This window comes from Pieris brassicae, chromosome 9 (genome assembly GCF_905147105.1).
Source record: "Pieris brassicae chromosome 9, ilPieBrab1.1, whole genome shotgun sequence".
Classification (NCBI taxonomy): domain Eukaryota; kingdom Metazoa; phylum Arthropoda; class Insecta; order Lepidoptera; family Pieridae; genus Pieris; species Pieris brassicae.
Genome location: NC_059673.1, coordinates 5,125,080 through 5,139,628, shown reverse-complemented (window position 1 = coordinate 5,139,628; position 14,549 = coordinate 5,125,080). Strand labels below are relative to the sequence as shown.

General features: G+C 32.5%; 1 protein-coding gene across 1 annotated transcript in view; it reads left to right on the top strand.

Moving 5' to 3' along the window:
* Positions 1–3,499: 3,499 nt before the first annotated feature.
* Positions 3,500–14,549, top strand: part of LOC123714681 (Down syndrome cell adhesion molecule-like protein Dscam2) — a 120,295-nt gene continuing 109,245 nt past the window's right edge. Inside the window, 2 exon segments of the mRNA XM_045669047.1 lie at positions 3,500–3,577; positions 9,553–9,634. Coding sequence (XP_045525003.1) covers positions 9,592–9,634 — 43 coding nt within the window. The 5' untranslated portion in view covers positions 3,500–3,577; positions 9,553–9,591.

Here is a 14,549-nt window from a genome sequence, read left to right as displayed (position 1 = left end):
ACCGTCTTGACAAAACGTACGAAGTCAATCCCCACCGGTATACAAAATCGCGCCGAGGAACTTTGGTTACTGCACGGGCGTATTCAAACGACATAAACGTAACGACGACTTAAACGTAATATCCCGTGCAGGCCCGAGTACCTGAGGTGTCGTAGGGATTGGCAACAATAGCGGTACGTACGAAGTCAATCCCCACTGGTATTCAAAGCCGCGCCGAGGAACTTTGGTTACTGCACGGGTGTTTTCAAACGAACACATAAACGTATTATCCCGTGCAGGCTTGAGTCTCTGAGGCGTCGTGGAGGTTGGCATTCAACACTTTTATTGATGATTTGTTAGTTATGTGCCGACTGTCTTTCACGACGTTCATCAGCTTTTCCAGCCTATAGTGTACGATATTGGTATATAAATGATTGTAAAGGTGATATATATATATGTGTGAGCAGTGTTGCCTCCTCCCTGAGGTCGTAGATTCGATCCCCGGCTGAGCACCAATGGGCATACTTTCTATGTGCGCATTTAACATTAGCTCGAACGGAAAAGGAAAATATCGTGAGACAACCGGCTTGCCTTAGACCCATAAAGTCGACGGCGTGCAACACAGAAAGCTGATCACCTATTTGCCTAATAGATTAACAAATGATCATGAAACATATACAAAAATTTAAGGTCCAGACTTAAAAAGGTTGTAGCGCCATTGATTTTTTTAAAGATGATATAAAATGTTATAGACCAAGTGATTAGTGAAGAATATCGAAAGACAGTGACAAAGTATTAAAATAATCAAATTGTCTGTTCTAAAATGCCTCGACTCGAATGTTGTTTTTTCAGGGTTGTTTTTTTTACACATTTATATTAAATAAGTAAATTCACGCTTATTCTAACGAATCATTTTATTTTGCGTTGAAATTTTATTGTTTATATATTTTTACTGATACTGTTTTGTAAGACTTACAAAATTGATTTCATGTAGCGATATTTTTAGACGATATAATTGTGTTTAAATTAATATAATTTTTATTACTGAAATACGAACAAAAATCAAAAATCTCAAAATCCAAACAATATTTATAATGCATTTCCATGCGACTATAATACGTGACCTATTTTTCAAAAGGACGTTTAACGGGTTAAGATTATACTTAGGTTAGTTTAATTCGCACTAACTGCATAGTCTAAGCCTGAATTGTTTTGATACACTTGATTATATGTAATACATTTATTATTGTATATTTATTTATTTATTTATTCATTTGGGAAACAAACAGATACATCTCTAAAAGTAGAAGTCAGAAAAGAAATATAAACATAAGAATTAAAGCATTGGATATATCCACAAAAAGTTTCACTGATAAAAAAAAGGATATAAAGCAAAACAAAACGTGACATGACAGAGAACAAAATATTTAAGTAGACAATACAAAGTTTATAGATCGGTAGAACGACAACAAAACACATACTAGTAGCCAAAATAAGAAGAAAGATACAAGGTTTACTACTCGAATAGTTGTTTTAACCTATTCTTAAATGAAGCAGTGGAGGAGTGCGAAAAAAGATCGATATTAGTAGTAGAATCAAAAGTAGAACACATCCTGTGAAGAGGCTCACGGAACCCAATGTTGGTTCTGGGAGTCGGAAGGTTAAAGGTTCTGTACGAGCGTATATTTGCTATTTGGTATGAATTAGGGACCGTTTGTAATTTTTAATAAGCGATAAGCAATAGAGGAAATAAATCGGATGTAATTATTAAAAACTACATTAGTCCAGATGCACATTTCATAGTCGATTTTGACCAAGTAGCGGCCAACTTGCTTTTCGGTTATTTGGGCTAAAACTTCCTCCACCCCATTCCTGCATTTTTTAAATTGTCAAATTTCGCTCCAAATCCAAATGCCACGAACGCGATACCGCTACATTTAGGCTGGCTATTAAATTTAATTCTTCAGATTCTGGACTTTCTAGACCTCTATTCGATTTTGGTCTCTATACATTTCAAAAACACCCCCCTAAACCCCTCCCCCTCGAAATGAAGTCTGATGAATCAATAAATGACACGTGATAAATCCAACATTAAGTAAAATTCTATTGATTTCAATATCGTATAGGTCTAAGATTAATAAATTTATTTCTATGTTTTGGCCTCTGTGTGTGTTTCGGAAGAGTTTAGTTGACCAATACTATAGTTCGAAAGGCAAAAGTTAAAGTGGTATAACTTGTTAATTTATTAAGACTTCTATCTATCTCATACAATGTTCTACTGGTACTCTTTAACTCCCTATAGCAAGAGCGATTGCAGCCGGGATCAATGTTTGAGATGAGATTTTTCACCGCGCAATGCCTAGGTCTACGAAACGCAGCGCTACGAACTTTGGAACAACTATAGAGTCACTATGGAGGTTACCGACGATGAGCTGAAGATGACATTACCACGTGGATCTTGAGGTTACCCAGCTTCTAAAACAAAACGACTGGTAGTGGTCTTTAGGGTAATAACAAACTTAACTGATTGTAATAATTGTTACATAATGGAATCGTAAAGGATGGTGAAATTGAGGATTGAATATGAAACAGGTAAGAAAAACTAAAAGCTAAAAAAATCGTTTGACGAATCAGATGACTTACCCTGCATCCTTATTAATTAAGGCATTTCCAAAGAACTCACAGAAGCATACATAGTGAGAAACACGATTTCCTCTTCACGCACCAAGAAGTGTCCTTTACCTTTCCCAAGACTGAACTTCAAAAGCGCGCTTTTCATAACCAACATTCATTTCTATTCGGAAAATATTTGGAACCTTATTTATATCGGCATAGAATTTCGAATAGCTTACTCATTAAATGATGATAGAGTAAAAAGTGTGTAATGTCACGCATGCGCTTCTCAGAAGGCAGCCATTTTCAAAGACGCACACATATGCACGAAGCAGTAAATAGCTACGATCTACACACAATTGTATCAGATTCAGGTAGTGTGTGAGTTTTTTTGTTATATGTGTGGGGGATGCTGAGTAAGGTGCCGTGTACATTGAAGTCAAATTTCGGGTAAAATTAAAACACATTTTTATGTCCTACGTCATCGGGTTTTCATCCAAAATTTGAGTACATGGCCCATTGACAGTTTAACATATTTGAAGTCCAGTAATATAAATAAATATACACCCATTTATGTACCCCTAAGTGATTATATAATCAAAACCTCCCTAAAAAATATATTTAGAATAGTCAAAGCATAATTAATGAATCAGGATCACTGTGCTCGTTCTCTAAAAATTCCTATCATAAAAACTAATATAAGATAAACTTAACAAGTGCCTCTAAATTTGAACCACCAACGTTGCGTCAACAAATTAAACTATGAAATTAACCGTTTTATCTGTACCCAGCTCAATTTGTGACCTGACCTGGCTTGGAGACGCAGAGATTCAGTCAGGCTCTCGTTGCCGCCGGAGGCGGTCTCGTGGCGTATTCGTCTAACCGTCCTTTTTCATAAAAAATAGTGCGGATGCATTAGGTACGTAAAAGAGGTTAAGATATTTGGAGTGTTTCTATGACTTTTGACGTGACGAAGACGTGATTTGTAAGTACGAAATTATTAACGTAAAGTTCGCATTTGTTGGGTTCGTAGTAGGTCGAAGTTGGTTCTAATTTAAAATTAGTTCTTTGAAAAAGACACGTGGTTCTTAAATTGTATAGTTTATGCTAGTTTAATTAAACAGATGACGATCAAACGCGGAAGCTTTTTAAATTGTCATTCTTGTTTTAAAATACTCACATATAATTTTTAAGCTAGATCGTGAAAACACGTCAAATGTGTTGCCTTTTTACAAATAATATATGAACAACAAACAATAGTTACTTTATATTTTTTAGATTAATTAACGTGGTAAAATAATAATTCTAAAAATAATACTATCTTTTACTATGATTTAACAAAAAATATACGTAAATAAGTAATAAAGTCTGTCTAAATCACGGTTTTATTAAAACATTATTTTATGCCAGTACTCTCGTCAAAAGAGTTATTATAAAGTTACACTTTCCTCACTCATTGTTTTGTTGGTTGGAAAAGTTGGACAAAATAACTTAATTTTGACACTTTACAAAGTTTTATGTTTATTTTCGCTTTCATATTCGTTTTATCATAAACTTTTAGAAAGCTTAGCATTTCGTGTATATTGAAATATTTTTGCTGTAACTGACGACTGATAATTTAAATAACAACATCTTGCTTTTTATATTTCCATTTGTGTCGATAGATTTTATAGATTCATATGATATTCTTTCTTCTATATTCAATCTGATAAGAACCCGTCAAAGAGCTAAAAGGCTCCTAGGCTCTAACGATTCTAGAACCGCAATATGTTTATTGGATTTATAATGGTTGTTTATTTTATTATCTTAATTATGTTTTATCGCATTGTTGTTTTACCTATATTGATCAAATAACCTACTTGAAAAAAGATGAGGTTATAAACTTAAATTGTACGGTGTCTTGTGAACCTTAGAGGCTTCATGACAATTATTTCGATGGGAGATGGCTTCGCTGTTAAAAAAAATTATCAATTAAAGAGACGGTAAAAAGTATGAATATTTTAGAAGTTGTTAAAAATATATTGAAGCTTATAAAAAAGGCATAAATCCAACTTGCAAACTTGGTGATGCCCCACTAAGTTGACAAACGACAGGGTGGATAAGACAGCTTAATTACACTCAATTTTTACGACCACGCTGACATCGCAAAATTTAAAGCGTTGGTTAAATTTGTTTGAACTTAATGTTCATAAAACAATTCTTTTATTTAATTTTTATTGATAAAAGCTTGCCAACGATCGGAACACTGATACATTGGTAAAAGAACCACAATATACAATTTTTAATGTTGGAAGCACTTATAGGGGAACATGACATACAGGAAGAGATAATACAAATATTAAACAAAACAATTAAAATTACAAAAACTAAACGAAAATCAATTTTAAAGTATCCAGACTTAGCTCGTTTGTCAGAATGCTCAATCTGGACATAGCTGGGCTTTGACTAAAACGCATTCTTCAGATTTTCGTTTAGGAATTTGTCCCTCCTTTCCAAAGAACGCGTGGAATTATGGATACCTGAGGTATCCAGAGGGTACACGAAATTCAAATTTGATTACGATGATGATGCACATACAACTCCTTTAAGCGACTAATTAGGTATGGGGACAGATACGCTAAGGCATTTGTTCAATTAATATTTTAACTATTATTGTACCAGCGGCCCTCATCCCTGAGGTCGTAGGATCGATCCCCGGCTGTGCACTAATGGACTTTCTTTCTGTGTACATATTTAACATTATCTCGAACGGTAAAGGAAAACATCGTGAGGAAACCGGCTTGCCTTAGACCCAAAAAGTCGAGGGGTGCGTCAGGCACAGGAGGGTGATCACCTACTTGCCTATTAGATTAACAAAATATGATCATGAAACAGATACAGAATCTGAGGCCCAGACCTAAAAAGGTTGTAGCACCATTGATTTTTTTATAGCAGTAGGAGCAAGTATTATTTGTTTTATTTGATTGATAGTTTTTATAGATTAATATGGTATTATTTCTTCTGTATTAAATCTTAAAATAATCCGTTAATCAGCTAAAGCTAAAGATTCTAGAATCGTTATGTGTTTTTTATAGGAAGATTTTATCTATCTAGTTCAAAGGGACGATCTTAAGGATGAAAATCGTGTGCTTAATGCAAGGTAACTAGTCAAACTCGGGAGTTACGGAACTTTAAGCACACAGTTTTAAAAGATTTTTTTCGCTTATCGGAAAATGTTTTCCCTTGTTTTCCCTTTATAACATGTAAGGAGTATGCTTTAGGCTATACTTACACACGTTTATTTTAGAAATTGTTTTCCAAGATTTACCATGATGTACCTACCAAAACTGCCGCAAACTTAATGGTTAAAGAAAGAGAAAATAAATTAAATAAACTAAATGATATGCAATGAGGTTGAAGAAAACGAACTTTATAGAACGAACCGGTGGAACTACAACCATTGGTCTTGGCCTTCAAAATATGTATCTGTTTCGTGATAAAAATAAATTTTAATAGGCCTTCACGGGTCTCGAAATCAAGTAAAGGTCAGTACGTTTTTACGACGATCTAACGGAGGTAGCTCGAAATTCGTAGCTGATAGTGGTTCAAGATAGGAAAACGTGGATGAATATGGACCATTTTTAATCATTACTGAAACATACTGATAAATCGAATTTATACTAACATTACTAAGAAATTAAAAGTTAATAAAGCTTTAACGTTTTAACCTTGGCACTTAAGACAGCTCAATTAGTTAATAATAAATGTTTTCTGGCTAACAATTGCCGATTCATTATGCCAGTATAGCAAAGCTTACTGTATGTCCAAATAAAAGTTTTAGTGTAATTTTTCTTGATTAGTTATAATTAACTTGAACTAATGTTCAAGGACACTAACGGTGGCATAATCAGTGTTTTACTTTAATCTAAGTTTGATGGGAGATGGGGTCGTATTCGTGTCAGATCTGATAAATTTAAGGCGTGTTTCGATGTTATCAGGGTTTAACGTTTCGATCATTGGACGGGCGACAATCATTAAGTTTGGAAATTTGTCTCCCTTGTAGTGAAACTTGTAATTGGTCAAATTAGGCCTACCATTTTATATGGTATGGAAATAAATGGTTGTATTAGAGATAGTCAAAAATGTGTATTGATTCTTAAAGGAGTTTTGTATCCGCCTGTAGTGTAAAGTATTGCACAATAGAAGCAGTGTAGAATAATATATGAAAGTTAGCTTACCATGGGTTAGTTAGTTAACACATGAATATAAAAACTCGTTGGTCTGCATTTCAGAACGTCACTTAAACTAAGAACTGTTGAAACATTGTTCCATCTAGAAACAACTTGGACAAGGTAAAGTGGAGATTGTGACTTACCGTTTTTAAATAGTTTATGAGAAGTATAAAAAAATGTTTAAGAACTTTCAGTTTTTCCTAGAAAATTAAGAGAAATACATATAATAAATTATTATTCGTTTATTATTTCTACAAGAAAAAAACGAAGTAAACATTCTGACATCAACTGTAAATTTGATCAAAGGGAATATTTGCCACCTCACTGACGATTAAAAACACTCAAATGGGATAACAGATCCAGCTGAATATAAAATGGTTTTCATTAATCATCACCGGCGAGTGACTGATGAAGCGCGAACCGAACGGACTGCACAGTAGTTAAAAGATTCTGATTAATTATACAGAAGCAAATAGTATGATTCATTTAATATTCAAGGATTATAGAGCTACTAGCCATTGCTCATCCGGCCTCGTTTCCATGGAGTAGTTTAAAATAACTACAGTGGGCTTTATATTATGTAATGGAAATACAGATAAAAATTTCTCTTAATTAGTTATGTCCATTGATGAAAACAATGAAAATCTATAGAGTTTAATTATGTATAATTACGAATCAAGATAGCTTTACACAATCAATATTTTATGTTAATCAATGTGACCGCCGGAAGGGAACAAAATAATTATCTATGATTATATTGTGGGTCTAAATCATCTCGGAATTGGAATTATAATATAAAATGTTAAAACTATGGTTATATTTTATTGTAATCGTATATAATAATGGAATACAAAAAACATCACAGTATTGATCAAATTACTTCTAGAGCTACGTAAAGAAAGAATTTCAGTAATTAGCAAATAAGCTTGATCCTTGGAAAATGGGACAGGCTATGGGATGCTAATTGTTTGGACACGTTTGCCCCGTCTCACCTACACTACAAGCAAAAAAGCTGGGGTGGCCGCAGAGCTAACAGGAATAAACGGCACAATCAATAAGAGTCTTTCCTCCTACTTCGACTTTGTTCCCTTTGGAGTAGAGATTCTTGGGCCGTAGGGACTCAAGTGCATAGGCGCTTAAAGATTTAAGTTGGTGTCTGGAAATATGACGGGTGACCCCGGGTGATAAGTATCATTGCCACCGTACCGGACCACACCGGACAAAACTTCATAAATTTGTTTTAATTTTTAATATATTACTTTGTAGGTTAAGAAAATTGGAAATATATATTATACGTATATAGCAAAATTGGGTAGTTAAAAAAATATTTGGAATTAATCAGCTTACCTAACTTGCCTTCAAAAAATAGTCATCCCCATTATAAAGTTAAATCATATAGATTCTTTTTAATATTACGTTTTTAATAGATTAAATAGAGAAATAAGATTTAACTGAATACTACCTATCTTACAATGGTCATAATTTTAATAAGGCTTTTAATCTGATCAAGTTGAAATTCCCCATAATTATAATAAAACACAAAACTGATGATACTCAGCTAATGGAGGGACCTAATTAGATTTTGTCGAACGCTTTGAGCACCTTCCTCTAGTATCTCGTTGTGGATTGCATAATTGATTGCAAACCTTACATTTCATTTTGACGCTAATATCTTTTTTATGCTTTTGACTTTAAAATTCAAATTGGCTTGGGTAAAAAATGAAAATTGTAAAATACTGTAGGATAGGCAAATTGTTATTCGAAAAAATAATGATCAAGATACGAGTCAAATTATTTGATATTAAAATGTTTTATATTTTCAATAGATAACGAGAAAAGCTTTTATTTATTTCCGTGCAGGTTATATAAAGATAAAAAGTTTGTGTATATACATATATTGTGTACTGATGCGTGACAAACAATAATGTAATTAATTTCAAATACTTTGGTTCGATAGTATTGCAATAGTAAATAAACAGTTAGTATGCAATTCCCAACCATCATATGTTTAAATCACAACTTTGAAAACACGTATTCCTCTTTGAAACCTACAGTAAACGTAAGTTCAATTAAAAATAGTATTTTTATCACTATATGAATTCTAAAGTTAAAGAATAAAATTATATTAGAAATTAAACTTAAAACACAGAATGGTTTCATGTTACAACCTCTTCTTGCGCGTTGTCAGCGTAACGTAGTCGTAAAAACTCTGTGTAATTGAGCCGTCTTATCCACCCTGTCGTTTATCAACTTACTACCAGCCATCACCAAGTTTGCTAGTTAGATTATAAGGTTTAATACATTTTTAAATAATAAAATTGTTAACGATGTAGCTCTTAATAGAAAGTATATGTTATTAATCTTATTTACAAGTTTTACGAATTTGAAAAATGTATACATATATGTAATTTACCATCTATATCAAAATAAATAAATCGCTTAAATATGTTAGTTCTTAGTTCAAAAGTCGAGGACCAAAAAGGAAAATTGCACGGTAAAACATAAAAAACAGTTTTTATTCCGAAAAACGAAAAGTCTCTATCGCATAATGTTCATAATGGCCACTAAAAAGGTAACTTAAGTAAAAAAATGATATCTAGGCGAAACGAAATTCGGGGGGGGGTTATTAATAAATAAAGATGTTTTCGAGAAAAAAATTTAGTGCTAATAAGTGATAGACACACTTGACTTCACTCGGTTGCTATATTATAAACATATTATGTAATATTTACATTTTTTTTTATTTCAGAATAAGAACCTTGTGCCAGCAATGTGAGACGCGCACAAAATGGACTCATGGGTTGTGTCAGCTATTATATTATTTGTGATGGGTAAGTTAAGATTACTTTGCACAATCTTGTTTCAAGTTTCTTCTTCCAGGCTGACTGAAAATTATTATTGTATTGGCGTTTATTGTTGTGGAATCAGGAATAATCTTTTTTAATGTTTGCCTGTTATTATAAAGAATACAATAGGTATAATATATTTAAACCTTTGTCTCATAGTCGAGTTTAGTATATATCTATTAAAAGTAACACGTTCCTTCTTGTCAAATATGACGAAGACAGATTGGATTATCAACCTAAAATTTTACAAATGTCTATGAAATACAAAATCCATAAAAGCATTATTAGTATCAAACAGATAGTTTATCATCATAGATAGTTTGCTGCACCGATTATTTAAAGGGATGCAATAATTTACACACGATTTCTTCCCATTGATAAATTATGGAAATATCTCTATACGTATACGATAAAATATCTTCTAATATCATTATTGTATGAATAAAATAACTGTTTATATGAAGATCTGTTTGTTTGCGTCTTTTTATCATATACGTGTGTATTGTAATAATAAAAATAATTGTATATGTAGATTTAGACTTTGGTCTATAAAAACAGATTTGAATAATTTGAGATTTGTTTGGTTTCACCAAGGAGAGATAATAAAATTATTATAATATTCATTCATGTATACGATTTAATTTAATTTATAATTTATGTTATTGTTAAAACAAACGGTAGTCATGAGGTTTGACTCTATGATTTTTGTATTTCTAATAGACAAGTCCATGATCAGCGTTCTGTTCTTCACACACGCAGTGGACTTGTTAGATCGTATGAGCGAGTGTGCCTATAAAGAGAAAAATGCACAGCCGAGCTTCGAATCTTACGACAAGAATGAGAGCCGTTTGCTGAACTCACCAGCGCAACACAGCTAATACATTTTGTTGGTGTTATTGATGTAAGATTTAAAATAAAATAAAAACATAAATGTACTACTTGTGCCGCCGATTTTATATCTAAGATATGGAAAAGAAGTACAACTTATTATTGTACATACAGTTTGGTAGTCACAACAATATCTCTTAAGTACTTCCTCACTAGAAGGGTACAATTTACATTTTAATTGGCTTTCCCTGAAAAACCGGCCTCGTTACAATAAAACATAAACAAAGGCGCAATTTGGCTTCTATTCAATCACAAATGAAAAGGTTAAAACGCCGAGCTTCCATTGTTTATAATTTACTCGCACCAAGTATACGTATTATTTTTTCTGCGTCACTTGTATGGTAATGAAGCTAAAAATGACCTATTAAAGGGGCTTGCGAACCGTCAATTTTCATTATTTTTTATTTGAATTCTTGCAACTACACTAGGCCAACACTGCTCAGGAGTGTTGGCCTAGTGCTACTCTCATCTCTTAGGTCGTATGTTCGATCCCTGGCTGTGCACCAATGGATTTTCTTTCTATGTGCGCATTTAACATTAACTCGAACTGTGAAGGAAAACATCGTAAGGAAACCGGCTTGCCTTAGACCCAAAAATGTCGACGGCGTGTGTCAGGCACAGAAGGCTCATCTCCTACTTGCCTATTCGATTTACAAATTATCATGAAACAGATACAGAAATCTGAGGCCCAGACCTAAAAAGGTTGTGGCGCCATTGATTTTATTTTTCTTGCAACTCCTTAGCATAATATAGAAAAAACACAGTGTTGTATCTGTTTAAGTATTCGTTTTTGAAGTAATGATTTATTAGTCTTGTATAGATCTCTGGGCTGTTAATTAAACTACGGAGTTTATATCACAATTTGTTATATGCTTATAAAGTCATGAGTATAATTCAAGTAAAGATTTGCGCCTCCGAAGCACTATACCGTAGCCGTATATGACCTACGTCGTAGCATGGCTACGTCGTAATCTCGAAAATTGAGTAAAAGGGAAATTTTGAACGTCAACTGTTGTCACGTTATTATTATTACGTACTTGATACGTTTAAATTTCTGTATTAATAATATAATAAAACATACGCTATTGAATATGCGTAGACATTTTAATACAGTAATTTACATTCTAACTAGAAATAGCCTATTAATGTCCAATAAACGATCAGCGTGTATTAATCGCTTTCAAATTTAATGCAGAGTATAATTTGAAACTAGGCTGTACCAATTTATTACACTACATTGTATCGAAAAACGATTGGTTTACATAATTCTATAGCAATGAAAATAATATTACGGGGGTGTTGTAATTAAAGAACAACAATGTTAAACGCTTTATACAGAAATCGAGTAGCATTATAACCTAAACTTGAAGTTATACTGAAACGGAGCCTTGCCTTTTTAATTGCAAAGCTAAGTCTCAAAATAGTTGCTCATAAATTTCTCAAAGCACAGTCCCAATCATTTTTGATCATTTGTAATTCGTTCAAAGCTGATTAAATAAAATGCTTCTGAATTATTCAATGGTTTGGACTACGAAATCTGGGAGAGGTTTTATTAAAGGGTGATTTCGTAAATAATTATTACCATTTTATATTTATATTATATTAATATTATACCAACAATGAGCTAAAATATAACAAACATGCATGTACTTATGCCAAAACAGCACACTTTATGCTTTTAAACGACAAAAACAACAAACAATAAGTTAGTTACAGGTATTTTCTGGGAGCATTCCACAAATCGAATTACATATATAATTCACTAAACAGCGAGAACAATGGCTTAAAAATGAGGTAAAAATTGTAAAATTAAACAAAGCAACTCTGTACGTCCCATAAACAATAGAAGTGAAACATGCTCTCATAAATACTGAGGAAAAGCCGAGGGGGGAGGTCACGATCCGCGACGCTTCCCCGTAATGTTACTTATACAAACATTTTGCTCAAAGGATAAAACATTTCGGACACAAATAAATAAAATGTCAAATGTGCTTTTACGAAACACACTGAACGTGTTAAATGTATGAAGTTTTTAAGAACATGTGCCTCATTAACCTGGCCATATCTGTATGGGTGACTTTAATGATTCATTAATCAAGTTGATTCTATGTTGTGATGTTAAATTTATGTGCTTGCAGTGCTTTTGTTTTTTTGATTGGTATGAATTTAAAACGTTAGAATCATTCATACGAAGCGAAAATATTTAGAATTTTAAGTGAATACCTAATTTGATATTTTACTTTGAAACCGCACTGCTATTTAACGAACAAAATATTTCATTTTAAATCTCAATATTCGGAATAAAAGGCTTAATTTTAGAAGTATTATTTTATTGCATTACTGTATAATACTTACTTTATGGTTACCTTAACGTCCATCACTCCACAACTGAACGTGTCTTAAAGCAGTTTTTGCCGGGCACCACAACGAGCGGTCTACTGAAGTAACTCGGAACCAATTTTACTTAGGGTCCTTCAAGAAAAGAGCGTACCAGAAACAAGGCCTGCAACTTGCGAGCCCTCTGCCAATGTGAGAGTCCATGGGTAGCAGTGTCATTTAAGATAAGATGACAAACAACGTTTGTTATAACAAAACAGAAAAAATGCAATCTTCAATCAATAAATATCACCGTTTACCTAAAAGTCAATGATTCGGTATGATCTTTAAAAAAGTGTTTATTTTTCAATATGTTTATTTGTACTTGTATTTGACTAGAATTTGTTGTGCATCAATAGTAATAATATATTTGAAGAAACGTTTTGATTGTGAATTATTTGCAAATTATATTCTTTATAAACAAAAAATGCTATCAAAGCACTTAATAAAAACGTAACGAGCTCCCGAACAGAGTTTCATTAAACCTAAGACTATAAAATACAACGCACCTTGTTTATATGTTAATTTCTTTTGTACAGGCCGTTTTAGATTTTATTACTCAGCCATTGAGAACATAATCGCGTAAAAAAATTTCGCTTTTGTAGCTGCGCTTGGCTTGTCTTGGTTATGAGATGAATAATGAATATCTAAGGAAGTGTGTTTTTAAAAAGTGCTATGCATTGTGGAATAATTATGTCAATATTCTGGCCATTGTCACTTTAAAGGACTTATAAGCAACGAAATTCAAATAAAAGATAAACTAAATTATATTAAAGATTTTGTCAATTAAGCGTATTAAAACTGAAGGCTTTTTATTGTTTCGATCTGTATTTGAATCTGAACTAGACAACAATGTAACCCAGAGCTAATGCCAGATAGTGGTGAAACATTTACTAGAAGATATCTCTAAGCGACAGCTAATATTTACTACCTTCTACTTGGTACTTTCTGTACCAATTTGTTTTTATCAAAATTCAATTGTTTTTCTTAATGTTGTTAATGAAGCTGGCTCCGAATTAGTTGATCTCAAAGGACAGATTAGCATATAGTAATACTTTTGTCTTTATGGAATAATATTTTTGTTGTTCTCTAAAATGTTTTTATAAAACGCCATTTCAGTATATGCAGCTTACGGAGTGTATATTATCTGTTAAAATCTTTCCAGAGAATGCTCTCCGAAAGCAGGTTTTAAAAGTTCGTAACTAAGTCAAGATTGCATCTCCTTAAGAGAGCGCGTGACTCTATATAAGTTTGTCTTTTATTTACGCGAGTGTCATATATTTATAAATATCCTTTTACTGGTTTAATTCCCGCTCCTTTTCATCCTATATTAAAGTTAGGTAATAATAGGTATACTTTTTAAAGAGTACATTAAAGGGTCATTTATTTATAAGTTAAATTTTTAAATTTATTATTATATAAGACATGTTATTACACTGTTACAAAGTATCTGACTGATAGACTTTAATTTCTTTATAAAAGTGATAAACTTTATTAATAATGTTAAGTAACTTTTCGCAACGTGAAGCCAAAGCATATATATCGAATAATGTATCTTGTAAGAACAAAAATGTATAAGAATAGAATTAACTATAATAACCCAGTTTTAAACGCGGTGCCCTCTGATTTTTACCTT